We start from the raw sequence: 27641 nt of genomic DNA, 5'->3' as shown, positions 1-27641 counted from the left end.
GCAGTTTCCTGCGGGCCGTTGGACCCTGCCCACCCTCTAACCAGATCAGGACTCTACCCATTTTGGAGCAGTTATCAATTTCTTTCTTTTTTTCTTCTTTTTTTTTTTTTTGTTTGTTTGTTTTTGCGGTACGTGGGCCTCTCACTGTTGTGGCCCCTCCCATCGCGGAGCACAGGCTCCGGACGCGCAGGCTCAGCGGCCACGGCTCACGGGCCCAGCCGCTCCGCGGCATGTGGGATCTTCCCGGCCCGGGGCACGAACCCGCGTCCCGTGCATCGGCAGGCGGCTCTCAACCACTGCGCCACCAGGGAAGCCCCAATTTCTTTCTTTTTTTAAAAAAATTTTATTGGGGTATAATTGATTTACAGTGTTGTGTTAGTTTCAGTTGTACAGCAAAGTGAATCAGTTATACATGTACATATATCCACTCTTTTTTTAGATTCTTTTCCCATATAGGCCATTACAGAGTATGGAGTAGCATTCCCTGTGCTATACAGGAGGTTACCTATTTTATATATAGTAGTGTGTATATGTCAATCCCAATTTTCCAATTTATCCCTGTACAATCCAGTGGCATTAAGTACATTCACACTGTTGTGCAACCATCACCACGGTCTATTTCCAAAATTTTTTCATCACCCCAAACAGAAACTCTGTGCCTGTTAAGCAGTAGGTCCCCATTACGTCTTCCTCTAGCCCCTGGTAAGCTTTTATCTACTTTCTGCCTCTGTGGATTTGCCTATTCTAGGTACCTTATATAAATGGAACCATACAATATTTGTGGGGATTTTTGTGTCTGACTTATTTCACTTAGCACGGTGTTTTTCACAGTCCATCCACATTGTAGCAGTATCGGTTACTCCATTTTTGTAACTGAACAATCGTCCATTGTATGGATATACCACATTTTAAAAATATCCATTCATTGGGTGATGGATATTTGGGTTGTTTCTACCTTCGGCTCTTGTGAGTAATGTTGCTATGAACATTGATGTTCAAGTATTTGTTCGAGTCCCTGCTTTTACTTCCTTTGGGTACATACCTAGGAATGGAACTGATGGGTCATATGAACTCTACGTTCAGCCCCTTAATTTTGTAGATAGATTGACTCAAGGACTTACAAAAGGGTCCCCTTTATAACTTTTGCACCAGGGTCATAGTTCATTTTCTCTTAGGGAAATGCCTTATCACTGGCACTGCGGTGTGGTCCATGGACCACGTGCATTAGAATCATCAGCAATGCCTGTTAAAACCTGCATGGCTGCATCCAGCCACTGATCTACTGACTCACAATTTCGGGGGGTGGGCCCAGGAATCTGCATTTTAACAGGTTCCACTGACGATTTTTATGCCCACTTAAGTGTGAGAACTACTTGGATGGACAATTCAGTTCAACAAAAGCAGTGGAGTTAATGCCATTGAACTCCACTGCTAACATAACAAGACCACTCTGAACCGACATGAGGAATGTGAACAGAAGGAATCATTTGTTCTGAGGTCCTTGATAAAGAGTTTACTTTCTGCCTCAGGAGTTTTTATTGTCTTGAATTAATTTCTGATAACATGTTATCAACTGAATGCATACCATTTGCCTAATTATGATCATCTGATCATAAAACTGATATCTGGGGAGAAGAGCCCTTCTTAGCATGCCTTGGGCACAAGCTTATAATCAGGTTTCAGCCATTCTGTGTTTTGGGGGCCATATTTTGAACTGTGTTGAGTCAGAGTTTCCCTTTGGCCATTGTACAATCCATGGCACCAGAGGAACTGAAAATTAAATTCACTTCAAAGAAGGTTTAGCGTTCTCTGTTTTGAAAGCCAGGTAACAGACTATAGAGAAAAGCTAGGAGAATAGCTCCTAGATTTGAAGGTCCCATCATGAAGTCATTTGAACCCAATAATAACTCATAAGTCAGAGGGACAGCGAATCAACCCTCTAGTGAGGGCCTCAGGACAACCAGTTTCTCCTGGAGGACTGTCCCAGTGTCACCGTAGAATGGCCCCCTTACATTAGTGGTCTCTCTGTAGCAGTGACACTGTCCACCAAAGCCAGGAGTTTAGCGGCAGAAAGGGTTGACTCAAGCTGTCCTTGTGTAGTCTATCAGTTTGATGTTCCTTTGTTTTACTGCTTTCTTTTAGTTGACACACCACCCCCACCTTATAATGCCGCCAAAGCCCCAGGGACCCAGAATGCCTGACCTATAGATGCCACAGCTGAGAGTCACTTAGTACTGTCAGTGCCTAACAGAGGTCACTTGGCAGATGAACAGCCAAATGTAGCTGTTCTCCAAGAGTACTTCCTATTACCACCTCCCTTCTGGGAAACAAAGAAAAAAGCAAAAGAAAACAAAACGTGCCAGCCTGCTGTTTCATAAGTGTTGTCAGGGGCAGATAGCATGGTTTCACATTTTGACTTTGGCATTCCTCAGTCCCATAGAGTGAATGTTTTGTGTGTTATCCTGGTTAGTAGAACAAGTAAATTTTAAATTTTAACCGAACATTTACGAGTCTGTAGTTCTGGATGTTTTAGTATGGAATTGGGTATTTAAGAAGTAAGTAATTTTGTCCCGTTTGTGTTTCTTTACTATAATAAGTTTATAGTAGTGTCTTTCATTTGGCTTAGAGGAGTGCTCTTCAAAATATGTATATAGCTTTTACATAATTTTATTTGTGTCCTGTAATAGGCTAGATAAATATTGCTCCACTTTAATGTTCATACAGACCACGTGGTGATCTTGTAGAAATGCAGATTTTGATTCCCTAGATCTGGGGTGCTTTCCAAGAATCTGCATTCCTAACAAGCTCCCAGGTGATGCAGTGGCTGCAGTTCCAGGAACCACGCCGAGCAGGGAGGGTCAAAGCGCTTTGCTATCTAAGGTATCTCAGAGGGAATTCTTTCATAAGTGAAGGTCCATTTGGAAATCAAATAATAACCCCCTAATTTATCTGTTTTGTGAGGTCATATTTTAGTGCATATAGGAACACACTGTAGACACAAGAATTACTAGAATATTCAAAGAAAAGAAAGACACTATAATCAATAGAAAGGCAGATAAAGAGTGTGAGGGGCGAAGAAAAAAACCCGCCAAATTTGGGTTAGTGGCAACTTAACTTTGAAAAATTTGGGGTGAAAACATAACATTCATGGATTTCCTAATGAAATAGACCTCTCCCTTTAAAATATTTTTATGTAATTATCCCATATGTACACGAAGGAGAATGTGAGTCTATGTGGACATTGTTTTTTCTTTCTTAAATAAAATCCTATGCAGTGTTTTTGGTTTGATTTTTACATATTCGAACAAATTTTTTTCAGCTTTAGGTCGTTAGAAAAGGGTACCCGTTGCCACGGGGATTCAGTTTGGCACTGCAACAGTAAGATGCTGTCGTCTGTAAAGATGAGGTGACCTGGCAGCTTCCTTTTAGCTGTGTTTCCTTTCGGGGGGATGAAGTTTACATGGATCCACTCATATCGCTGTTGCCTGGCCCCTCAATTCTAGTAAACATGTTTACAAAGCCTCCATCCACGGGAGAATCACAAGGACGGTGGCCCCTGTGCACAGGTACGTGGACCAGATGAGCTACCTGCCAACAGCTTCCATGGAAGAGGCAGGTTTGTAAAGATCACACAGCAGCCTCCTGGGTCTTGCAGCCGACTTTCTGGTGAACAGCGGTAACCGCAGTTTCCTGGTGGAGTCGTGAGCTGGGAGGCACGAGCGTGGCGGTAGTGATGTCCTGTCTGGTCCGTTTTCTTTCAGATTTTCGGCCTGTTTGCTACGAGGAGCCGCAGCACTGGTGCTCAGTCGCCTACTATGAACTGAACAACCGTGTTGGGGAGACGTTCCAGGCTTCCTCCCGAAGTGTGCTTATTGATGGATTCACAGACCCTTCAAATAACAGGAACAGATTCTGTCTCGGACTTCTTTCTAATGTAAACAGAAACTCAACGATAGAAAATACCAGAAGACACATAGGAAAGGGTAAAAGCAAATATGTAGTTCCTTCCTATATTCTTCTGAGCTAAAACGTGGAAATAGAAACAAGCCATGGATTGGCTGCATGACCTAGTGGGATGATCCCAGGGCTGGGATCTGGGAGACCATTCTGGGGATATTGTTGGGAAAAGCATGGGAGGTCTTGTAACCTTAGAGTCTGTACCTCTGAGGTCAGCACAGCATCTTCTGGGGGGTGGCGTAGGGTGGGTATTAGGAAGACGAACAAGATGATAAATATGAAAACAGGATGAAATTATTATTTTTATTCATTTATTTATTTGGCTGCATCGGGTCTTAGTTGCGGCGTGCTGGCTTCTCTCTAGCCGTGGCATGCGGGTTTTTTCTCTCTAATTGTGGCATGCAGGCTCCAGGGCACGTGGGCTCTGTAGTTGTGGCACGCAGGCTTAGTTGCCCCACGACATGTGGGATCTTAGTTCCCCGACCAGGGATCGAACCTGCATCCCCTGCATTGGAAGGCAGATTCTTTACCACTGGACCACCAGGGAAGTCCCAGGATGATATTATTGAAGAGAAGTATTATGAATTGTTTTTGAATTGCCTGAAATGCTAAATAGGATAACTTCTGAAGAAGAGGAGTTCTGGCTGGATGATTATTTATATCAGGTGAAGTTACCTTTAGAGACTGAGAAGCCAGGCAGTTTAAAAAATCGTTGAGTTATTAATGTCAGGAAGCCTTTGGTAGGTGATTGGGGTTCTCTTGTGTCCAGGCTTTGTTACAACAGCCGAATAAGCACAGGCCTCACTGGGGTCTGGCTGTGATGCGTTTGGAGCCTGTCTCATTGGCATAATCAATCCCAGCTGAGCATGAGGCCTCGTTGAGGATTTTAAGTTCTTTTCTTTTCTATTCGAATAGTTGGCAGTATCCGAATGGTGCCTGGTTGTCCACTATTCTACTCTGGAATCACAGGTGTAAAGAACCTTCAGAGTCATTTGATCTTTTCTCTCCCCATCTATCACTTATACCACCTTGGGAAGTAGCCACAAGCCTTTTATTTCAAATTTCCAGGGGAGATTCATTATTTCACTTATGATGCTTCCTGTATTCTTCCTAACGTACGTCCTAAATGTCTCCTGTTGTAAACCTACAGACCATTGACTAGAGACAGGCTGAGTTCCTTCTCTGATGTTGACTCTTAATGGCAAAAGTTACTTTCTGTTTATTTTATCCTGTATCTTTCCATAGTAGCTTTGAGGTGGCTTACAAGAAACCTTTACAGTGAAATGATAAATGAAAAATAGAAAATCAGGAGCTGGGGGTGCGTGGGAGAGAAGAATACAGGTATGTCATCTCCAAGAGTTACCATTGTAATTGTAACCACTGTGATTGTGATTAAACTTTTCCTCTGGAGGTCAGAAAAAGGAAACTTAATCTGTAATGTAACTTTTATCCCAAAGGAGGAAACACAGTCATTCCTCAAAGGAAGTAATATTTTGACTGAAATCTTAAATATCTCAGGTATGGTTTTACTTTTAAATGATTTTTATAAGAATCTTTAGGTGAAATCTAAAGGTAGAATGTTAAAACGTAATGTTGTAGAGCTGTTTGCTAAAGGGCTTTACAGATTGGTCTGCATATTAGACTTCTACTTATGCCACTTGATCTAAAAATATAATTAAAATATGGAAGGACTGTTAAATACCTTCTGGGAAACTTTCTGCAAGTAGTTTGTTCAAAGTGCTGCTGATGTGGATGGACAGATGTGGAGGGTTGGTGTCATGTTAATAACTGAGAGATAATCCACAGGGTCAAAAAAAACACATAGGAGCAAGAGCCAGGACTGGTGACCTGTTAGAAAAACCAGCAAACCTAGAAAATGCTCACCTGGATGGAAGGGCACTCCACCCTCAACATGGTCCCCAAGACAAAGGCACAATTTTCTCAGAAAGCTGCTTTGGAATTGTCCTAATGTGAAAAGATTATTTTTTTAAGGGGCTACAAGCCATGCCATAAAGCATGGCATGGAATATTTCAAAGCAAGAGCTATTGGTTTCTGTGAGGTCAGGGGGCTCTCTCTCAGGGGCCCCCATGGATTATCTGGTTCTGAGCTGCGTGGCTTCCTGGAGCACCAGCCTGAGTAAGTTTGCAGCCAAATGCACCTTGAGGTTAGTGAATGAGTTAACGTGTTCTGTGGCGCTAGTTGCTAGAGACAGTCAGACTTCACAGCTATGCATTCATCTCGCAAATATTTATTGAGCATTTAATCTTAGCCAGACGGTTCTGCCACTAGGGATGTAGCAGTGGGAAACAAACAAGACAAAACAAAAATCCCTGGCTTCGTGGATTACCTACAACTAAGGAAAGACAAACAAGAAATAATACACGCGCACGCACACACACGTCAAATGATAATTGTCCAGAGAAAAACAAAGGATGGGAAGGGAATGGGGAGGGTAGCCAGGGCAGGCTTCCTAAGGAGGTGACATTTGAGCCGAGAGCTCAAGAGGGAATCGACAGTGTCGGTAGCAGCGGGGAAAGCTTTCCAAGCAAAGGGAAACAGCAGGTACAAAGGCCCTGAAGCCTGCCTGGCATAGTGAGGAATAGCAGGGATGCCACAGTGAATGGAACCGTGAGCAAGGGAGTGAGGAAGTCATAGAAGAGGGGACAGGACCAGGTCTCAGGGCCTAGAAGCCATGGAGAGTGCTTTAACTTTGCCTGTGTGACATAGGAAGATGGAGTTAAGTTGGAGTTTATAGATCTGAGTTTTCACTTCAGAAGGATCCCCTGGCTGTTATATCGAGATGAGACTGTAGGCTGGGGGGGGGGGGGCGGGCAAGGGTGGAAGGTATCGACAAAAAAAAAATCTTTTTATTATGGTTAATTATGGGCCATTTCTCCCCTCAGTAGTTATCAGTTGCTTTGAGGTCACTTCCGGTTTGTGTTCCTTGCCACTTAAGTTAGGGAAGATGGCTGGTCCTCTAAAGGAAGTTCATGCCACCACCGGTCAGCAGTGCATGTACTTTGAGTTGTTTTCTGTGGCGGTGATGGTTTATGCTGACTCACCCATGCTCTTTCATCCTGCTTTCCATCTAATGCAATGCACTGTGAGGCAGCACACCACAGCCTTTATTTGTGTCCTTACAACAGTAACAAATCTATTACTTTGACCTCTCCAGCCAAGTGCTTTAAATAGCTGTAGGCTAGTTAGCACTAGAATAGCCTGGGCTGCTGCTTCAGTGTCAGAGGCAGGGCTTCAAAGAACCTGGAAGGGTGCATTCTACATGAAGTCTGTCCATATTCTTCCTTGAAGACCAGGCAGACCACTTGAACCCTTTCAAATGACTGATAGCTGCCCCCACTGATTTTCCCTAATGTGTGTGAGGCACCCTGGCAGACTCTTACTCATATTATTTTTATTGTCACCCTACAAGTTAGGATTTCTTAGTCCCGTTTTATGGATGAGGCAATGGAAGCTCAGAGAATTCAGCAGCGTACCCATGGTCCCACGAGTGATGTGGGTTTGCACCCATGGCTCTGTCTGTAAGGTCCCGTTGCTCCCGTCTGCTGGAGGGGAGGGACCCTGCTGCTTTTTCATCTCGGCACCCCTCTTAGTTCAGCACTTGAGGAGTTAAATCTTTCGATATGGAATGAAAATACTTATCATATGCTGCAGGCATGATATGTCAGAATCACCTCTGAGATCTTCAAATAAGGCCCTCATAGTACTAAAGTGATGAAATTTTACAATGATTTACTTTAAAAATGTAAATCAGAGAAGATTTTGTGTTTTCCCCACAAGAATATTCTAGAAAAGGAGTACCTCACTGAGTTACACAGAGCTCCATCGGAGGATTATAAGGATCTTTACAGAAAAAAAGATGAAGAACTGATGACATATCATACCTATCTGTGACTGCGCAAAATAAAGCAAAGGTTATTTCCTGATGTTTTGGGAGTGATGGAATAGCCAATTTGGATCACTGGAGTATAAAACGTGCCTGCTTTCTTAGAGTGGCTTTTAGGATGGCCCCGATTTCCAAATAATGAGGAAAACCGCAGTTTTGAATGGACTGCATGGACATATGTGTGCTGCTCTCAAGGTCATTGAGGTTGGATTATATTTCTTAGAAATGCACAACTTAACATAATCCTAATCAATAGCACTGTCATTTCTGAGCACCTACGATTTGTGCTGTAACTGAAGTCAGAGCTGTTGACCTTGGTAATGAGCCTGTGCCGGGTTCTTGGTGTGAAAGGACACTTGGAGCAGGACAGGCAGGTTTCTCCTTTGCAGCTGCAGACATGCGTGTGTCCTGGCTGCTGGCTGTTCTTCCTCTCATGGGAGAAGGAGTGGGTGATTATAATTCCTGAGGCATTAGTCCCAGGGATTGAACTTACTGAGGCAAACCAAGACCTTCCCCGAACATAATTATCATAGATTCCAAATCACTGAATTGCTTTTGGAATTAGTTTTTCACCTTTTAATGAATCTTTATTTTCTTGCACGTCTCAGCTTGTTCTGTAGAATCCTAGTAATGCTTCCATGTTTTATGAAAGGAATTATCCTGAGGCAAGGGTTTGGTTTGTCAGTTCCTTAGCAGGAGGGTCTGCACCTCAGGGTGATTTTTTTTTTAAATAAACTTATTTATTTTTGGCTGCGTTGGGTCTTCCTTGCTGTGTGCGGGCTTTCTCTAGTTGCAGCGAGCGGGGGCTACTCTTCGTTGTGGTGCGCGGGCTTCTCATTGTGGTGGCTTCTCTTTCTTGCCAAGCATGGGCTCTAAGCGCGCAGGCTTCAGTAGTTGTAGCTTGCGGGCTCTAGAGCGCAGGCTCAGTAGTTGTGGCGCACGGGCTTAGTTGCTCCGCAGCATGTGGGATCTTCCCAGACCAGGGCTTGAACCCGTGTCCCCTGCATTGGCAGGCGGATTCTTAACCACTGCGTCACTAGGGAAGTGCTCAGGGTGATTTTTGGATTGCTTCTTTCCCAATGGATTTAGTTTCCCAGTCTCAAAATGTCCTTTCCATTCTGCCTTTGAATGTGTATAAGGTTTCTCATCCCTGAAAAAGCAAATCCTAAAAAATTTTAACACAATGTCATACTGTTGCAGTTATTACACAGGGCATTGCAGAATACTTCATATCATGAGAAAATGTTCACACTATTTTTTTTGTTTGTTTGTTTGTTTTTTTTTTTTTTTGGCGGTACGCGGGCCTCTCACCGCTGTGGCCTCTCCCGTTGCGGAGCACAGGCTCTGGACGCGCAGGCTCAGCGGCCATGGCTCACGGGCCCAGCCACTCCGCGGCATGTGGAATCTTCCCGGACCGGGGCACAAACCCGTGTCCCCTGCATCGGTAGGCAGACTCTCAACCATGCACCACCAGGGAAGCCCCACACTATTTTAATATGTGAAAAAAGGTTATAAAAGATCCTGTAGAGGATGATCCTAATTTTGTTTAAAATGTGCACATAAAAGACTGAAAGGTATGTGACAAATATTAGCTTTGAATATTTCTGGGCTGTGGATTTGTGGCTGATCTTTATTCTTTGCATCTCTGTATTTTATAAATTTCCTCTAGTGGGTTTTGTTGCTCCTGTGAAGATGGGGTGGGACCGGGCATGTCCAGGCATGCTGGGGTCACTGAAGTAGTGGTGAGAGAGAAAGCATCACGGTTCACCCACCCTGGCAGAGTCGCCCGAGTGTGTGAGTGCACAGTGGGCATTCAGTGTAGGTCAGTTGGGACCAAAGCTGCTTGTTCATCATATTGTCCAGAGAGACTTAAAGTCTTCAAGTATAGCTTTAGGGAACTGATTTTGCTACCAGCCCAGAAGTGTCTTTGTGTGAATTGGAAGGAACCCATTTCTCAAGAGAAGTTACTGCCATCTGCTGGAGGAGTCTTCTAATAACTGTACAAATCTCGGAAGACTGAGGCACACCCTGGGTTTGTGCAGTGCACAGCTGCAGGCACTGTCCTGGGCGGGCCCACCTCCATCCTCTGGACCAAAGCCCCGGTGTAGATCTGGAAATCTTTACTTTTATATTATTTTTCGATCATACATTAAAAAAAAATTTATTTTGGAAAATTTCAAGCTTACACAAAAGTAGAGTCATGTAACAAATTTTCATATGACCATCTCCAGCTTCAATAATGAGTCACATTCTGTACCATTCTTTTCCCCTGTCCCATCACAGTATTTTTACAAGAGTATTTTGAAGCAAATCTCAGACCTCGTATCCTTTCTCCCATATATTTAAGTATATGTCTAACTACATAAGGAATTTCTGAAAGTATCATCATTAATCACCCTCAGAAATATGCACTTTCTTCAAGCTCCAGAGGGTCCTGACAGTCAGCCAGATTTTAAAATAGTTGTGCATCTTTGATGGGGAGTAAAGACTGGTGAGGCCCTTTGCCTTTGGGTTTCTCTGAAATCTTGATCTTACCTTAGATGGCCTGGACTCAAAAGAATGTCACCCTGCATTTCATAGAGTTTCTAAGTCAGTATGATTACACTTCTTCACAGCGACTAGTTGGATAATTCACTTGTATTTCAATAAATAGTGCATTTTTTAATGGGAAAAAAATAAAATAAAATAGTTGTGCAGAAGAGAGGGCAGCAAAGCCAAGGGGGATATCAATTACAAACTCCAGGGAAGGTGTTGAGTTTGTGCTCATAAGTTCAGGGTGTTTTCCAAGCAGAGTGGAGAGGCATCAGGGTTCTCTGAGCTGGGCTGTGGGGTGATGAGATCTACTTTCTGCAGGGATATCCTTTCCCCACCCCCACTCCCACTCCGGAGGGGATCCATGCATATTCCTTCCACTTTGGGACATCCCCCTCTGACTGTTAGTGGGTTCCACAGCATTGGAACCCACTCACAAGCCTAGCTGAGCCACTGTCCTCCCCACCTCCCCTCCATCATCTCTGTCATTCAAGGCTGCAGAAGATGCCAGAAGGGACCGACCTGCAGCCTGACTCAGCAGATCCAAATCAAGCCCACAGGGTCCTAATTAACCACCACCCAGGACTCCAGACTCCCTAATCTCCTACAGGGTGGGTGCAGGCACACACAAATGGAAAACTCAGAGGAAGAAAGATGCAGCCCCGGAAGAGAGGTCGTCCGAGGTGTGGGTGCAGCTTGCCCGAGGACCCCATCGCCTGGCTTCTCTCTCGTCTCAGGTAGCGCCTTCTTTGGGCGTTTACCCTTACTGCTCACTGTTCTCTATGGCGATCTAGCATCTCACACATGTGGTTTGAAGCCACTCTTCTGACCTGTCAAACGGATGCAAATAAAATCCCTTGCTTACTTGACTCCTTCGATGCTGCTGTCTCTAGCCCAAATCCAGCCTCCTTCGCAGTGGGGTTGAACTCCCCCCGGTCCCGGTACTGAGGCCGGCCTTGGGCTTCTGCAGGTGCATCCCGTCGGCTCTGCCCCCTCTTCTCGCTCAGGATGCTAAACTACTGCCTCCTTGTTCGGTCTCTTCTCTGCTTTCCATGCTCTGCCAGCATGTCTGTGGCTGCGGATAAGACTTTAACAGGACTGAAAATCCTCCCCTAAATAAACACCAGAGTCAGATGACAAAAATCTGTTCTCCTTATTAGGTTCTGGGAGGATTATATATTTGAAGGTCATTCAATTCAAAGACATACTAAACACTTAGCAGCCTCATGTTCTGGCTCTCTTACCACCTGCTCGCTCTCACTTTGAAAAAACGCACAGCTACCCCAGAGGCAGGCCTTCCCCCTGGGAGTTTTTAAAGGAAGTCTGCTTGGATTTGCCCCTGCCTCACCTCCAACATGTCGCTGCAGCCAAGTAACTATGTCCCAGCTAATTAGGACAGTCCTTCTGCCTTCTCCTCACGGCCAGGGCCACGAGGTGTCAGACCCCAGGCCGTTCAGGGGAAGGAATGATGGAGATGAGGAAGAAAAGGGAGAGGAAGGCTGAGCAGAGGAGGGGAGCTGTTCTGATCTAGGTGCTGAGAGGGGAGGCTTGGCCTGAATATCAAGAGCTGTGCTTCATCATTGTGACCCTGGGTCCATTTCTTCAGACTGTGTTGGAGTCTATGGTTGGGATACATAATACTGAAAACCACTCTTCCCTAAAACTGTATCAAGGGAAAGGAGATGGGAAAAGGAAGCCATAAAGCTGGCGGGAAGTATAATGCAGAAGTGCCTCCATTGCTGCGGCTGTGTCCGGAATGTTTCCTAAATGCCGAGTTACGCACACCAGGGTCTGAGAACCCCTGCAGGTCAATTCTGTTACTTTTAAATGTTTTATTTTTAAAAGATCCAAAATCTATCTCTGTAAGTACATTCAGGATCATTTCTACAAACCCCTTGCCACTGCACAGTGATTGCATTTACAATCATGTTGACACTTCGTGCTGGACCATTTTGTTCCTGCTAAAAGGTTGGGGAACAATTGTTCTAGTCTTTAATACTCACTAGACTAGAACATCTTCATCTCATCTAACCCCAGTCCCTTGTTACAAATTGACGTGGAATCTTAAACCCAGACGTTTGGAGTGAAAGCAACAACTGAAATTTACTTTGAGCAGCAGCCTTCTCAGGATGCTTTGCCTTTCAGCTCTAAGAATGTGAGATAAAGTAGCATAAACTACATTTTGATTGTGTTTTTATATTTTATCTGAAAACGTGGCACAAAGTTCACTGTAGGTAAAAAGAGGCATTGTTTCTGTGACCTATGACCTAAGCTTTAAAATAAAATGGGTGTCTTTGAGGTATTTATTAAGAGAAATGGATTTATAATTGTTGGTGAAATAAAATTTAAACTTCATTTAGTGTTCCCTCTGAAGCAGGTTTAGTGTATGCACCTAAGTATTACCATGGCACTGTGTACAGTTCTTTTTTTTTTTTTTTGATGTGTTCTGCATTATGTATTTATTTCGCATCTAATATTATGAGATCTTCCTTTTAGAAGGAACAAGCGTGAGATTGAGCAAGTGATGGGAGTAGGACACGAGAGCCTACTTCTGTGCTCTTGGTGCTGATCGTAAACCTGGGTTGCAGTCCACTTTTAAATGGACTCATGAAAAAAATATAGATGATAATTAAAGCAAGTCAGCCTTTGGGGCACGTGTGGTACTAATCAATGATTGGTGATATTAAAATTAACCTCACAGTTGATAGTCACATCTCTTGAGGTTACAGAGGTGGATGAGAAGGGAAGGGTGATAAATCCAAGCGAAAGTCGGTGCTGGTGTTGGAAGACTGTTTTTGCCTCGTAGGCGTGCATCTGTACTACGTTGGGGGAGAGGTTTACGCCGAGTGCGTGAGTGACAGCAGCATCTTTGTGCAGAGCCGGAACTGCAACTATCAGCACGGCTTTCACCCGGCCACCGTCTGCAAGATCCCCAGCGGCTGCAGCCTCAAGATCTTCAACAACCAGCTGTTCGCTCAGCTGCTTGCCCAGTCTGTCCATCACGGATTTGAAGTCGTTTATGAGTTGACTAAGATGTGCACCATCCGGATGAGTTTTGTCAAGGTAAGGAGTGCTTGCTTCCCAATTGTAAGATGAAAAATAAAAGCAAAAGTACTCTTTGGTTGATGTGGCAGTTAGACAGCCAGGGTAAGTAGACAGCAGTTTGCCGGGGGGCGGAGGGGGGCACTCTCTTTAATTGTTTTTTTTTTAAAGTAAATACAAATTTAATTTAAATTTTTATTATAAATTTTACAGTAAAAGTAAAACGAATAATATCCTAGAAGTCAAAATTCTACCTACAGGTAATGGCAAGAGTAGGGAAACTACAGAGTCCAAATTTTACCAAACAATGTACAACTTTCCTGATCAGCAGCTTAACTGGGAAAAGCATGAGCTCCGTAAGCAAACAGATTTCAAATCAAATCCCTGCTCCCCTAACTAACAACTGATTAAACAAGGTAGCTATGCTATCTTTTTTTTTTAAACATCTTTATTGGAGTATAATTGCCTTACAACGGTGTGTTAGTTTCTGCTGTACAACAAAGTGAATCAGCTATACGTATACATATATCCCCATATCCCCTCCCTCTTGAGTCTCCCTCCCACCCTCCCTATCCCACCCCTCTAGGTGGTCACACAGCACTGAGCTGATCTCCCTGTGCTATGCGGCTGCTTCCTACTAGCTATCTATTTTACATTTGGTAGTGTACATATGTCAGTTGTTTTTTGTAAGAGCTCCTCCATGAGTATGAAATCTCTTGTTTAGCAATTTTAAGAAAATTCTTAAGCATATTACTTTTGGAGGAAAACCAAGTTAAGATAGTTATCTGATTTTTTTTTAACACATAAGATAAAGTGACAATGATAATTGTATAGAACTTAATGCTACAGAGATTCTTCCATCCCGCAAACTGCTGACCACCTATGGTCACTGCCGACCACCTATGGTCACTCAGTCAATGTTGTTGAATTTACCTGAATCAAATAAGACACTCTCCTTACTCTTACAAAGCATACAGGCAAATGGAGCAGTCATATTTATAAATAAGCTACAAAACAGACAGAACTGACTCTAATACAAGATAGTATGAATTAAGTGCTGTTTATAAAGGTATAAACAAATTGGAATAGAAACATTATGGGGCTTGTGATTAATTCTGAGACAGCAGTAGATGTTCTGTTTATGAATATTTGTTGAATTTATCAAATTAGATCTTACTAAAATTGATGTGAAGGCTGGAGAACGGAGGAAAAGTTACTTAGCGGGAAGGAAAAAAACTGGATTTGCACGTTGAAGCTAAAGACCTCACTTTCATTGTCTGCTATTTCATCCCTCGCAAAGCACTTGCAAATAATTCTAATATTTCCAAATCTGAGCTTGTTTATCAAACTGAGTATATGTTTTCCCATTGTCATATATTCATCCAAGGAATCAGTATGGCTTGTTGCAGGTTTTTTCAAAGTAAAATTTATTTATTAATCCTTTAAAATTATCTTGAAAAATGTGTCCTGTTTTTCTATACTTCTTTTTAAAATTTTATTTATTTATTTATTTTTGGCTGTGTTGGGTCTTTGTTGCTGCACGCAGGCTTTCTCTAGTTGCGGCGAGCAGGGCTACTCTTCGTTGTGGTGCGCGGGCTTCTCATTGCGGTGGCTTCTCTTGTTGCAGAGCACGGGCTCTAGGCGCACGGGTTTCAGTAGTTGTGGCACGCGGGCTCAGTAGTTGGGGCTTGCGAGCTCTAGAGCGCAGGCTCAGTAGTTGTGGTGCATGGGCTTAGTTGCTCTGCAGCATGTGGGATCTTTTCAGACCAGGGCTGGAACGCACGTGGTGTCCCCTGCATTGGCAGGAGGATTCTTAACCACTGCACCACTAGGGAAGTCCATTGTGTCTTTATTGTATGTATAATTTTAGTAATTATTTAAAAAATAAGAATAGAGTTTCCAATTGAAAAACTGACTTCTTGAATCCATTTCTTTCATGGTGACAAAGCAGTTTTATTCAAATTTACTGTTAAGCTTTAAAAGTATTTTCACACGGTCAGGCAATTAAATACCTGAAAATCTTTTCAAGCGTTCTGATGCTTCAGAGCCAGAAGAGGGCGTTAAATTGCCATTAACGAACAACCATTTGACTTGTGGTTACTTTTGTCTAGGCCTGTGTTTTTCAAATTAGGATGAAATGCCAATATCTCAGACGTAATTATTTCACTGTAACATAAGCTTGCACAGAAATCTTATTTTCCTAAGATCAGCAAGATGTATTTCTCAGATATGCAACCTTTAAATTCATAAAACTACACAATTCACAGAAAATAAACTGTTATTATATTGCAGGGACTTTTAAAAACATAAATCCCTAGCAAATATAACTACAGGTGATCGATGTAAAAGAAATGTACAAGTTCTCATCACAAGAAAAAATTGCAACCATGTGAGGTGATGGATGTTGACTAAACTTATTATCTCTATTTTTACTGTCTCTCCTATGGATGGTCATAAATGGCAAATTGCCAGAAGTGAGCCGGCGGGGGGGGGGGGGGGGAGGAGAAACAAGCTTTGTTCATCAATCCTGAATAACCAAGAGCACCCTCAGCCCTCGCTTTACAACGTTCAGATCCAGTCATTGGTCTGTAGTGAGCAACCATCTTGTACAAAACGTGGGTCTTCAGCATTAGGGGGTGAACATGAGTTCAAGCTCCTTTCCCTGTGGAAGAGGAAGTGATTTGCCAGGGTCTCCGGCATGGCTAGAACCCAGGCCCTTTCTAGGTCCATGAAGTTAGTTGTGAACCCAGGAGGAAACCATGGATGGGGACTCAGGGTATCTGGTTGATGCAAAAGTCGTCCTGTACTTGCAGGAACGTAGAGTTCACGTTCTCAGGTCCCAGGCGCTGCCCCGGGTTGGGTGGGCTGTGTCCACGGGCCTGCTGGGGCCTCTGAAGGCTGCCTGTAAAGTCTGGAACAATCACTCCGCCCCGTTTTTGCTTTTCAGGGTTGGGGAGCCGAGTATCATCGCCAGGATGTCACAAGCACGCCCTGCTGGATTGAGATTCACCTTCATGGACCACTGCAGTGGTTGGACAAAGTTCTGACTCAAATGGGCTCTCCACACAACCCGATTTCTTCAGTGTCTTAACAGTCTTGTCTTCATCCACATTTCTATAGGATAGATGCTATTGCAGGCAGTGGCTTATATCATTTCAGATTTGCAACTAACTGAAGTTTCTAAGTACATGTGTAAATACATATAATATATACTATTCACATTTTGTATCACCATTTGTGTTGTGCTTTCTAGTTAACCTGATGCCAGTACAGTGTAATTAGAAAAGCAGGTTTTTTGTGCTTACGCTCTAATAAGCAGCAGCTTCTTTTGTGGGAGAGAACAAATGAGAGGCAACTGTAGGAACAGTATTTGAAGGGTGTTGGTAGAATAAAGGCAGCTTTAGTCCACCATGTCATGTAAGGCATGTTGTGTGGCCAATCTGGAAAAATATTAAAACTGTTTACGTAGCAAAAATCAGGTACTAGCAGCACTAGAGCAAATAACACTTTAGGACAAAACAAAGCTACCAAACCCATAAAATTGAAATAACCTCACTGTTAGTGCTACTGGCCAAAAAAAAAAAAAATCAAGCTTTTAAAATCAGTTATGTAAGATAAGTCACATAAACTTTATTTCTGAAGTTGAAATGCCTATAGCTGGACTATTGTGCTGATATGAACGGTACATTTTAAACAAATTAAACTGTGATGGGAAAAGAAAGAAACTGTGAAGCTGAGAGTCATGTTGCCTCATTATCTACCACTGTAAAAAAAAAGAATGAGTCTAATATGGGAAGATACATATGAAAATAGCATGAAATGAGCTATATCCCCCAATTGCAAAATAAGACCAGAACTTAGTCTGAGAATCCCCCACGGAGATGCCTGCTTTCCACATAGGAAATCTCGGGTTCCAGTTTTCCTGTTGATTCGTGTCAGGCAGCTCTGCAGATTTCTGAGTCTGCACAGTGAGCTCTACGGCCATGTATGTCAGTCAGTCCTGTGTGCGGAAGCAGTAAACTAAGAGCATTGGACAAAAGCACCCTGTTTACTTATACCTTCTCACATTCCCATGTTCAGAGTCTCCAGGTGAGGGCATGCCTTTTGCCACATTTTCCTCACATGTTGGCAGATATTAACTATTCACAGATGACCCAAACAGTGGTGAAGCCTTTGAGAAAATCTAGACACACTGCTGGGATCAAATTTGAGTTATTTAACTTAGTGTCTCTATTGATTAAATGATCTGCTGGTCATATGTGGTAGCCTCTTCTAAAACTAAAGCTTCATACCTGGAAATACCTTCCCAAGTAAGATAATAATTTCACAATCCCTATCATTTCTGAGGAACAGTGGTCCTGAATAACAGGATATTTAAAAAAATGTATCCACAACATCAAAACCTGTTCTTATTTACCCTTGGATGATAAAGAGAGGAAAATTTCCCAAATTCCTAGGTACTTTCATATATATATATAATTCCCACCCACTAAACACTGCATTGCTTGGAAAAATATTTCACACCCTTTATAAAATGTGTAATTTAAGAAGGTAATTATGCTTGTAACAGACGGTACTTCAGTGATCCAGGAGGTTTCTTCATTTATACATTCTGTCTCAACTCTTTCTAGCATTAGTGCATAGTAGTTGTTTCTCATTAAATTGTATTCAAGGTAGGAATGATCATGTGAAAAAGATGTATGTGTGAGCTACTGCTGTCACCTCTTGTAATGACTAGTGTTACGTAATAGAAGCTTCTCTATATACAATAGAAAATATTACATTTTACATTAAAGCTAGGTGGTCCACTTAGTGTTTAGCAAACTCCATAGTATATTGGTTCATCAACTATGTATGTGCCTGGCACAATGTTAGGTACTGTGGAATCGAATGTAAACAAGAGACCCGTCCCAGCCCTCTGGAGCTGAGAGTCTTAAGAGTAAATCTGTTTGTAGAATCATCTTCATGTTTCAAGAACTTTTAAAACAAACCATGCAATCTTTCTTATGCTTGAAAAAAAGTATAATTTTCTTAATTATCTCTATTTTGAAGCTGATTTCCCTTCTCTTCTGAGCAATCAAGTAATGGTTGAAGACTTCCTTGGATAAATGATACTTTTCTTCTGTGTCTCAAAATTGAGTTTTTCGCCTTTTGCTTCCCTATTTTCCAATAATTTCCCCATCTCCCCTTTTCTTGGAAAAGGCATTAATATGGTGAAGTCATCCTCATACAAGTACTGTTGCATGAAAGAGCATTAGGTACACGTGGTTTGGGCTCCAGAGAGCAAACACAGCTTTTTGAATCTCTCCATCAGTGGTCAAACTCCTCCTCTGGTAATCTTATACCTTTACAGGATTAATCAGTACTAGTTGCTTATAAATGACATGAAAAAATACATTCAATTTTCATGCAGCTTTGGGAAACCAGGCCAAAATATTCCAGTGAATCCAAATTATTTCTTCAAAAAATAAATGATTAAAGTGGTACATATGCGTCATTACCAGTCCTATCTCACCAAAAGCCTTTATTAAGATACTGTGAAATTCAGAGGATTTAGAATTGATGAGAAGTTAATCCTTCAGTCACTGTAAGTCACATTTTAAATCAGCCTTTTAACATTTTTGCTGGCAAGAATTGTTAAAAATAGTAATGCAGTATTTGATTTCAAACTTCTAAATGTGCTCATTTAGCATTCATTCCTTGAGACAGACAATCCAAAAAATGTCATAGCATTCTTTTATAGGATAATGAGCAAAGTGGACATGCTAAGCCATTAATTGCATCAGCCAAACATGTTTAAGGTTGCCATAGACAAGGATTGTGCAATAGAGAATAACAACATCTGGCCTGCTTACAAGACCCAGAACATTTATGGTGTTGTTCAAGCCTGTTTTTTGTGTTTTTTTGTTAAAAATTTGAGATGTGAAAAGTTTGTTTTAGTTAGATGATATTTTAATACCTGCCAGTGCTTTGGAACTATTAAGATGTCACTTCTCAATACATTTATGTTTTGTTATTCTTTTCTTTTTTTACACTCAGTATAAATCTGGAAAAGTTGTACAACAACCTAGCATTTAGAATTTCCTTTTCATTGTCTTCTTAGGAACTGAATACCCCCATCACAGCAACAAAAGCATTTTATAAGTACCACTTGCTAGACTTTAAGCACCTGCTTAACTTTGAGTATGTCCTGAATATTTGGTATATATAGTCAACAAATAAAGCAAAATATAACATGCATTCCAAATTTCGTCTTTTCCTATTAAGGATTTAACAGCTGAACTATATGACAAGATTAGGTGATCCTGGCATATGTTAAATTCAAATTAATGTAAAACAAACCAACAAAAAAGAAACTATTTCTATTTAAGTAATGTTTTTGATTATTGTAGCTAGGCTTCAGTTATCCTTCAAATGCACACTTACACTGTTACCTGATTGTTTATAATAAAGAATACTGTACCTATGTGTCATTTGGCTCATTTTTCCCTGCAGACGTCATAGAAGGATTTCTCGCATATGAGTCCTTAAGATGATCTTAAACCGTCCTATTTTGAAAATAGGATGTTTTTGAAATCCAACATCCTATAGAGAAATCAGGTAACAGTTTTGAATTAAACACCTCAGAATAACTGGCATTAAATATAGAACCTTGCAGGGAGGGATAAATTAGGAGGTTGGGATTAACATATACACATTTATATATAAAATAGAAAAACATATATTCATATATAAAATAGAAAAGAATATAGAACTTTGAAGATACTTTGCAGTAATTTTAGAAAGGATATGCATAGAAGCTTTTTTTCTGGATATTAGCAAATATTAAGTGATATTACAGTATATAGGAGAGAATGAACAATTTTATTACTGCATACATCTGTACATTGCTATATATTACCTATTAGAAAGGTGCTAAAGAAGGCAACTGAGTAAGAACTAAGATGAAATCCAGGAGGAATATGAATATATCTAAAAATGTAAATGTTCTATTCCCTCCATTTAAATTTCCTTCCAGTCTATAAATGGAGGGGGTTAAATATGTAAATATTTTGAGAAAACTTAGCTGCCTTAACTTGATCGAAGTTTTTCTTTTTTAATTTTTTTTAAAGAAATGGAGCCCTTTAGTCAAAAGAAATATTTTGTGGAGTTCCAAAATGTAAACAGATGAAAGACAAGCTATTCTGGTTCAATACAGGTGAGGATTATGAAGCTGTAAGTTTATGGAAAGCAGTGTTTGTGTCTTGCTTGTCTTTGCATCTCCCATGGCTCCTGACCCTGTTCTTGCAACCAAAATTTGGTATTGGCACTTCAACCACTAACTAGTACAGATTTTTAAATATATCACTGTATAGACATAAAATATTGTCTTTAAACGTCAGCCCATCTAAGAGAAGGAATATTTTCATCATCCTAGGAACTTCCACGTATTCGTTTATTAGACGATTCTTGTGCATCAGCTACTACCAGGCAGGCACCATAGATGGCAATGACGACACAGTTTCTGCCTTAAAGAAGCTTATCATCTGTGGAGGAAATGAACAAGTAAACCAGTAAAGGTCAGTGTGCTCTCAGTTGTGACAGGCTGCAGGGGACCAAGCAATGACACCTCTGTCGGGCCCTGGATGGGTACCCAGGAAAGCTTCTGGGCTGACCCACCTTGCCTTCCTTCCCATCAGTTCCCTTAGCAAGTCTCCCAGACATTTCTAAACCAGCCTAGGTGCCTGATCTCTGTGCTCCCATCATAATTTGTGCTCATCGATGGTCAGTTATCAATTCCTGCACCATACTGTTTTCTTGTCCATCCATCTCTATGAAGCTGGGAGCTTTTTAAGGGCAAGGATTGTATCTATTCCTGTTCAGCATTTTCCAGCTGTTGTTTGTTTAGAAAGGCATTTGGGGTTCACATTATAAAGGCAGAAATGGTATTTGTCTCATTCTCCTTTTTTAAAATCAGCAATTATTTAATCTCTTCAAAATAAAAATAATTGCAAGCCTTCAATTACATGACCAGTGACCATGCTGCAGCTGGTGGGGATGGGAGAAGCATGCTTATGATTTAGTTTGCAAATATTCAGCTGCACAGCAGTAGCAAGGGAAGATAGCTTTGACAGTTAAACTGTTAAAATTGTTTTTATTCTAAGCACTTATTTTCAAAATGTGAATTTGAGCAAAGACAAGATGCATAGGAATTCTGATGTAACAAGTTAACAAGGAGCATAAAAAAGGTAACAGTTCTGAAAGTTTATCTCTGTATGATCACTGATGATTCCATTATTTGCATGCATCTGATAAAAATGTTATGCATGGCCTCAGATTTACTCCAGTAATCTGAAAGATGATGTTAAATGGAGTAAATATAATGAAAATTATATTCAGGTTTTTTTTTTTTTGTTTTGTTTTGTTTTTTGCGGTACGCGGGCCTCTCACTGTTGTGGCCTCTCCCGTTGCGGAGCACAGGCTCCGGACGCGCAGGCTCAGTGGCCATGGCTCAGGGGCCCAGCCGCTCCGCGGCATGTGGGATCTTCCCGGACCGGGGCACGAACCCACGTCCCCTGCATCGGCAGGTGGACTCTCAACCACTGCGCCACCAGGGAAGCCCAGGTTTGTTTTTTTTAAGCCAGAAATTACTCACACCTGCAGTATGTTATTTGGAGATAATGTTTGCAAGTGACAGGCTAAATTTTCTCTAACCTCATCATTTAGAAAGAAGAAAACTAAACATTCTCAAAATAACCCACTGATGTTTAATGACGATGCCTGTGGAGAGAGGCTCAGGAGTAGCGGTAAGAAGACTTTTTCTATCAAGGGGCAGACAGTAAATATTTTTAGCTTTGCAGGCCATGTGGCCTTTGTGACTGTTATAACTACTCAACTCTGCCAGTGCAGTGCAAAAGCCACCCTAAACAGTATGTAAGTGGATGGGCATGGCTGTGTTCCAATGAAACCTTATAGACATTGAAATTTGAATTTCATATAATTTTCACATCATGAGATGATTTTCTTTTGATTTGTTTTCAACCATTTAAGACTGTAAAAACTATTATTAGCCTGCGGCAGTACAGAAATGAGCTGTGGGTTGGATCTGGCCTGGGGCGGGGTGTCCCAGTTTGCTGAGCCCTGCTCTGGAGGATGAGAAGTTGTCTTGAACGTACCAGCCATACTCCCATCTGAATGCAGCCTCAGGAGACACCCCCCAAGCCCGACCACGAGAACCCCTCAGCTAATCTCAGCCAACCCTTAACATTGTGGGTTGGGCAGGGAGGTGATTATGGGAAGCCACTCTGCTTAGGGGTGGTGTGCTAGATAACTAGTCATAAACGTGTGGAATGTTGATGAAACTTTTTCTTTGCTTCATCCAGAAGCCTCAGGTGGGAGTAGCTTCTCATCACAAAGCACAGGCATGCCTGTTTGGAAGCACCTACAATTTTTTTTTTTAAACATCTTTATTGGAGTATGATTGCTTTACAATGGTGTGTTAGTTTCTGCTGTATAACAAAGTGAATCAGCTATATGTATACATATATTCCCATATCCCTTCCCTCTTGCGTTTCCCTCCCACCCTCCCTATCCCACCCCTCTAGGTGGACACAAAGCACCGAGCTGATCTCCCTGTGCTATGCGGCTGCTTCCCACTAGCTAGCTATTTTACATCCGGTAGTGTATATATGTCCATGCCACTCTCTCACTTCGTCCCAGCTTACCCTTCCCCCTCCCCGTGTCCTCAAGTCCATTGTCTACGTCTGTGTCTTTATTCCTGTCCTGCCCCTAGGTTCTTCAGAACCATTTTCTTTTAGATTCCATATATATGTGTTAGCATATGGTATTTGTTTTCCTCTTTTGACTTACTTCACTCTGTATGACAGTCTCTAGATCCATCCACCTCACTACAAATGACTCAATTTCATTTCTTTTTATGGCTGAGTAATATTCCACTGTATATATGTGCCACATCTTCTTTATCCATTCATCTGTCGATGGACACTTAGGTTGCTTCCTAAGTGCTCAGTGCCCTGTTTTCAGGCTCCTGTCATATTTGCAGAGCTGCCCTTTCTTTCTAAAATAGCCTTCAGGACCGGGACACCTTGCCTTTTGTGCCAGTGCGTGGACCCTTGTGGCCTGGGATCTGCCTGTCCAAGAATAGCCAAGCGTTCCTCTCTTATCCTGTCCTGGCTATTGTAAATAGAGCTGCAATGAACATTGGGGTGCATGTGTCTTTCTGAATTATGGTTTTCTCAGGGTATATGCCCAGTAGTGGGATTGCTGGGTCGTATGGTAGCTCTACTTTCAGTTTTTTTAAGGAGCCTCCATACTGTTCTCCATAGTGGCTGTATCAATTTACATTCCCACCAACAGTGCAAGAGCGTTCCCTTTTCTCCACACCCTCTCCAGCATTTGTTGTTTGTAGATTTTCTGATGATGGCCGTCCTGACCAGTGGAAGCACCTACAATTTATGATATGGTAGCTACTCTGGTTCTGAACAGTACCCCGGCTCCATTTGCTCCGCCAGTGAAACCGCTGTTAAAGAGATCTCTGTTCAAAATACTTCTCTTTCCCAGACCATGTGGGAAGACTTGCCAGTTTGGTTGCTACAGGTAAAGCATTCAATTCCCACCTCCTATTAACACCAGAGGCGAGCTATGACATTCCCCAGCGAGGGTACAGTGCAGGCAGTAAGGCAGCACTGGCCTCTGAGGATACTGCTGTTCCCACCACTGCTGTGGTGATCCCAGCCTCTGACCTTCATCTTGTGGCCAGAGAAGAGTCCAGAGAGCCTAGAGTTCTGCTGGTCAGAAAGCACCCCGCCTTCCTCTCCAAACTGGGTACCTGAGAATTAACTCTGTGCATCTCTGTTTTAAATTCTCATTGCCCTTCGGAATGGGCGGTGCCTCGCCTGGGCAGAGGATGTGGTCATTTTCCAATTGCTAACTAAGCAGGAAGTGTTCAATAAAGTGAGGTCCTGGATGGACTTTAAACCCCATTTAAAGGTAGCAAATGTCTGGGACTGGGAAGCAAAGGGCAATGCTGATTGTTGCTGGCACTGGAGAGGTGAATAAGAAATAGAAGAGACACAGGAAACACGGTCACATAGCATTTGAACGTAAGAAGAGAGACAGGTACCTGGATAAGAGAGGAACGCTTGGCTATTCTTGGACAGGCAGATCCCAGGCCACAAGGGTCCACGCACTGGCACAAAAGGCAAGGTGTCCCGGTCCTGAAGGCTATTTTAGAAAGAAAGGGCAGCTCTGCAAATATGACAGGAGCCTGAAAACAGGGTCTCTGAGCACGACACTGCTTAAGTTTCCATACTGGCAGACAACTTTTGGTGATCTTAGAAAAATACTGATTTCTCTAAGACTCAGGGTCCCTCATTTTCTGAAAAGAAATAATGCTGTCACAATTACCCACCACCCCCGCAGATGGTTCTAATCAACATGATGGTGAAGTACAGGTGCATATGTGTATTTTAATATGATATATTACCATAATAAATAGTAATAAATTTTTGTGCAATATATTTGATGTTAATATATCCTGTATATATCTGTATCATCTGCTCCTTATTAGATTTTCAAAGGCAACCGGTGTAAAATCTTATTAGTGGACAGTGGTCTCCAACTGAGAACAGTATATGACACAAGTTGCAATTATATATAAGAGAGGAAAACAAACAGAAAATCTCATTACTCATAACTATCTTTTCTGGTTGTTTTCCTTAGCTTTCTGTTGTTGTTTTCCTGCTGCATATACTCCTGGGCCCTTTTAAGCCCAAACTACAAATAGCTCATGAAAATCAGTATCTGTGCTCAGTAAATACACCTTAAGAAAGGCTACATGCATTTCAATATTACTAGGGTAAAGCTACGAAGAGAAAAGATCTATTTAGTTTGCTGCAGTACATAATAATAAAAAAAAGCTTATCTCCGATGCATTAGAATAGTACAAACGATTATTTAGAGGGTGGAGTAATACATGTTAAGGATAATAGGGAAGGTTAGAAGATGGGATCAACTCACCTAATTAGTAAACATGTCAAGTATTCTCACTAAAATATTTTGCAAATATTAACTGTAAACTCAAGAAAGGCAGTATTTTGATCAGTTTTTTTCCTATAGTGAGACAAGTCTGCTAAACAAATGAAAGTTCAGCCTATCACCAAATAAACTGCTATCTGAATACAGGTCCTATGTATGTACCATTCAACAGCATCTGTAGTCATGATTATAACGCTCATTTTCATAGTTAAAGAAAGCTAGAAACTGAGGGAGTGATGATGATAAGAACACTAAAATTTCCATGTCAATTAGTTACACAAAGGAAATCAGGACTACTTGCCAATATCCATATTAATTATATTTTCCAATTCTAGAAAAAGAAACAGGAAGGTGTAAATCAACAATCATTTGAAAGATCCCAAATTGAGACCTTTTAAACCAAGACTGAGAACCTAGAAGTCATAAAAGAAGTGTCAGATATGTTCAAATATTCAAAAATTGAAAGCTTGCATGGCAAGAAATACCATAAAAAGGTAAAGAGGCCAATTTTAGAAGTGGAAAAAAAAAATAAAAACGACATAGGGTTAATTTTTATAATAGTCACCAGAGTTTTGCACACTGAGTAGAAAAAAGGAGCCTAATGGGAAAACAGACAAAAGACACGATGAGGCAATTCACAGAAGAGTAAATCTAAGTAGCCAACAAGCATGTGAAAAGGTGCTCAAGTTTACCAGCGTTCAGGGAAACGCTAATAAGTGTAACAGTAGCAGTACGTAGCTATCAGAAAGGCAAGAGTTACAAAAGAACAGTAACTCCTGCTGCTGGCAGAGGAAAAGAAATTCTCCCTTGTTACTGATGGATGTGTGAAGTGATACAGCCATTTGAGGGGAAAGGAATATAACGGTATCTATTTGAAGGAAACATGTATCTATAGATCTCCCTCCACCCAACAATCCCATTCCTGAGAATCCCCCCCAAGGCCAGAGAACCAGCAGTAAACACCACTACATAGGGACACACCACAAGGACGTTTGCTCCAGCTTTGCTCATAGTGGCAGAAAACCAGACACCAACAGTGCGATGATTGAATATGATGGTACGTTCACATCATGAGATGCTCTGCAGCCACTGAAGCAATGAATTCGAGCTACACAAGTGACTCAGGGACCTTCTACACGGTACTGGTGTGTAGAAAAGCAGTATACTGACGTGTATAATACACCCACGTTTTTATGTAACAGTGACAGTTGCAAAATGTGTATATATGTGTATCTATAGAAAATTACACAAACATAAAAAAAAGAAGAATCCCTGCTGACATTGCATGGAAGACAGTGGGGGAACCACAAAAAGGACCAAAAGGGGAAAGCCAAAAAAAAAAAACCACCCCTCCATATATACGATATGATTACACTGCTGTATTTATATAAAATTATATACGCGTGCATACAGAAAGTTTTTTAAAAATTTAGCCTTTACTGAAGCACCTACTGGGTTCGAAACTAGGTACTTAAAAGTGATAGCTGCTGATTTAGCAACAACATTCTACTGCGGCAAGAGCGTCGTTTTTGGAGACGGAAGATTTAGCTTCAAATCTTAACTCTGCCTCTAATAGTAAGACCTGTTATTTATGTCACTTCTCTCTTTCCTCATCCAAAAACAGGGACAATACTTGCCATGCCACGTTCTGAGGTTCAAAGGAATGAGCACATAGGAAAGTACCTTCTAAATTGTGTTCTGAAGTAACACAATTAGGGTTGGTTTAAATAAAATCTGTCATTTAACACATTCTAAAACTCAAGGCTTAATATACAAAGGCTTTATTCTCATGGCCCAGTGACAGTGCATCCACTGGTAAAAGTAAAGTTCACGTTCAAACTGCACTGGCCTCATCATGATCATGTACGTGGATCACACTGCTTACTAGGTTTAAGTCCAAGAGCCGTGTGATCATGAGCAAGCAGCTTAACCTCTGCAAGCCTGCTTCTGTATCTATAAAATAATCATTGTGCATACATTATGGAATTGTGAAGACCAAGTATGTATGCACAATTGTTTTGAAAATTATAAAGTGCTAGAAAATCTGTATCATCTGGTCATGTTTTTATATTATGTACCTCCAGTAAGGAAGTATACGTTTTGGGCCTCAGAAAAGACGGTAAGAAACTCCAGGAGGGTAAATCTCACTACAAATAAGTGCTACGTATA

The 27641-nt window shown here is 41.6% G+C and overlaps 1 protein-coding gene across 1 annotated transcript in view; it reads left to right on the top strand.

Annotated features, from left to right (window-relative positions):
- The window catches only part of SMAD9 (SMAD family member 9), a 63480-nt gene extending 42846 nt beyond the window's left edge, over positions 1–20634 (top strand). The window contains exons 4-7 of the mRNA XM_060129144.1: positions 3762–3983; positions 13201–13457; positions 16384–20036; positions 20549–20634. Coding sequence (XP_059985127.1) covers positions 3762–3983; positions 13201–13457; positions 16384–16527 — 623 coding nt within the window. The 3' untranslated portion in view covers positions 16528–20036; positions 20549–20634. The remainder of the gene's footprint in view (positions 1–3761; positions 3984–13200; positions 13458–16383; positions 20037–20548) is intronic.
- Positions 20635–27641: the final 7007 nt, after the last annotated feature.

Source organism: Lagenorhynchus albirostris, chromosome 18 (assembly GCF_949774975.1).
Source record: "Lagenorhynchus albirostris chromosome 18, mLagAlb1.1, whole genome shotgun sequence".
Taxonomy (NCBI): Eukaryota; Metazoa; Chordata; class Mammalia; order Artiodactyla; family Delphinidae; genus Lagenorhynchus; species Lagenorhynchus albirostris.
Note: the sequence above shows the minus strand (reverse complement) of the source record. Positions and strands in the feature narration are given on the sequence as shown.